The 2603-nt window shown below is 40.9% G+C and overlaps 1 protein-coding gene across 1 annotated transcript in view; it reads right to left on the bottom strand.

Annotated features, from left to right (window-relative positions):
• Reln (reelin) overlaps positions 1-2603 on the bottom strand; it is a 423857-nt gene that overhangs the window by 128737 nt on the left and 292517 nt on the right. The window contains exon 17 of the mRNA XM_055612891.1: positions 1118-1184. Within this exon, the coding sequence (XP_055468866.1) occupies positions 1118-1184 (67 nt within the window). The remainder of the gene's footprint in view (positions 1-1117; positions 1185-2603) is intronic.

Here is a 2603-nt window from a genome sequence, read left to right as displayed (position 1 = left end):
ACACACACACACACACACTCTCACTCACACACATCCACACAGTTGAAAACTCACACACACCTCACATGACACCGCACCCCAATAAAAAACAGACATTCACATTCAGTTTTGAAATACAAACAGAAGCTTTTCAATTCTTCACATGCCTCATAAAATATTTAATTGTACAGAGTGATCTCTTTGTTAAGTCTATTCGATCAAACAGTTTTAAAAATTAACCTGACACCCTAATCCCAGTGTTTACAATTGTTTGTCTCACAGTTTCTATATAAGCAGGCTCAAAGCTCCTTTTGTAAATTGTCTACTCAGTAATTAGTTGCCCAATTAATGACTTTTTTTTTTGGAGGTGCTGCAAACTATCTATATGGAAGAGATGGCTTGTGGTTTCAGGAATTCACGAGAGATTTAAAATTAAATTTTAATTCAGGAATGACATAATGAATGTGACAATCTGTTCTTGGTATTAATATAACACAGCTCATTGGTAGTAAGTGGCTATTACCTGATTAGGGTATTATTTCAGACATCACACTCAGCACCATCGCTCTATAAAGCACACAGAAAAGCTAACTATCCATCTGTGAGGAATTTGAATTTGTTACAAATTTACATGGGGAATACTACATTTTTTTTTAAAAAAAATTTAGCCCAATATAAATTTATCAATTAATTTTACTTCTGCATTGCACTTGTTACATTTAAATCAAATCTTGTGGACTGAGAAGATGGGTCAATGGGCAAGAGTGCTTCTTGTGCAAGCATGAGGATCTGAGTCAAATTGCTGGGGCACATAGAGAGGGAGCCAGGCATGACTGCCCCAGTGATATGGAGAGCAGAGACAAGAGGGTCTCTGGTGCTTGCTGGCTGCTAGCCTAGTCCTAGGTTCAGCGAGAGATCCTGTCTCAAAGCAATAAGGCAGAGAGTGATATATACATATCATATACACGTCATATACAGGTATACATACAACAATTCCATTTTAAGTATCCTGATTTGGTTTTTAAAAATGACTCAGATTCTAGAGCTGAATATTAAACACATTTAGAGGGCTTGCAGCCTCAATACGCAATGCTGTATACCAAAGGGACAACCATTCGTACTATTTTCAAATGCTTACTTGCAACCATGTCGAGTGCACTGTCCTCGGCCGGAACAGAATTTGAGACACGATGGACCTATGTAAACTACAGGGAGAAAGACGTCATGTAAAAGATAGCAGCATAACTGGGAAACCCGAGAACATTACCAGCGCAGTCTTAGAAAGCAACACTCACGAAACACGAAGCACTTGGTCACAAATATGTCGGCTCTGTTTTAATTTCCATAAATAATTCTTTCAAGATTTTAATATTTGCTCTCAGAGGAACAGGGCCTTTTAGTTTCTATTCCCTACTGCAGCACCTTCTGCTCCAGTAACTATACACACACCACTGGTGCTTGGGCTTCACATGTTCTATAATGCATAGGTTCTTTGGGGAGAAATAAAAAACTCTACCTGATGCGCCACAAAGAGGAGAGGTCACAGTTATAATTTCTACTCTTTCCTGCGAGGAAACCTATTTGACTATAGATGATCACTGCACGTATTTCTAAATATTAATTCCTCCTCCCAGGAACTATGGAGCAACATCAGGAATCTGTTGTTGAGCGTAATGCCTTCTCCACAATGTACAGTCCCCCCACTAAATGCTGACTTGACTGACAATGACCATATTCACCTAAAGTCTAATCTTCAGCATGTGGAAAAGGCCTCAAAGCACTGCATCTGAACTAGTCAATCTAATATATGTAAAGATGTAAGTATTCTATTATGACCATAATGACTGCCAGTACTGAAACAGGGAACAAAGGTAATTAAGCGAAGGGTTGCCGTGGCTGCTACGACTCTACAATACTCAGTTTCGGGCATAAAACATTTCCCGTCTATTAGCATTTTCTTCTTTGTCCTGTAATCACATCAAACAACTTGTTTCAAAATAAGCTTTGGTGCAGCCTGAGCTCTCAGGGGCAGAGAAGCCCTGTTCCCAATTAGCAGGAGCAGAAAAATCTAAAGAGTCACAGTGCAATACCTCTTGGTGAAGGAAACAGCGTGTTTAGAAGAGATTAAATAATACACTGCCTGGCTAAAAGTGCTTGCATTAGGCATCAGCTAATCGTAGATTCACAGTCTGGTTTTGCCTGGAAAACTCTGGGCAAGTGATCTACCCCAACTAACCCTGTCTCCCTTCTATAAAGTGGGGTGATGCTATTCCTTAGAGCAAAGAGTAACTATCATGCTCATGATGCCTTGTACCATGTGGCTGTGATCGCCACACAGTCCTCCTGCCCTGCTGTCCATCAGGGTCCACTAGCCTCTAAGTGCTGGGGAACAGGACAGGCACACTTGGCTGCAAGCCCGCAGGAGGCCCTGACCTGGGATCCCTCAGAGTATGCTGCATGGGGCCTCAACACCACATCATTGTTGGAGGAGCCTTCATAGAAACAAGATCATCGATAACAAGGCTTTCCGAGTCAATACAACCACAATCAAGGATTTACCATCCTCTCCAACTGACTTCATCATCATCATCATCATCATCATCATCATCATCATCATCATCATC

The sequence above is a fragment of the Psammomys obesus genome, unplaced genomic scaffold (genome assembly GCF_907164565.1).
Source record: "Psammomys obesus unplaced genomic scaffold, mPsaObe1.curated_primary_1811, whole genome shotgun sequence".
Taxonomy (NCBI): Eukaryota; Metazoa; Chordata; class Mammalia; order Rodentia; family Muridae; genus Psammomys; species Psammomys obesus.
This window is presented reverse-complemented; position numbering and strand designations above follow the sequence as displayed.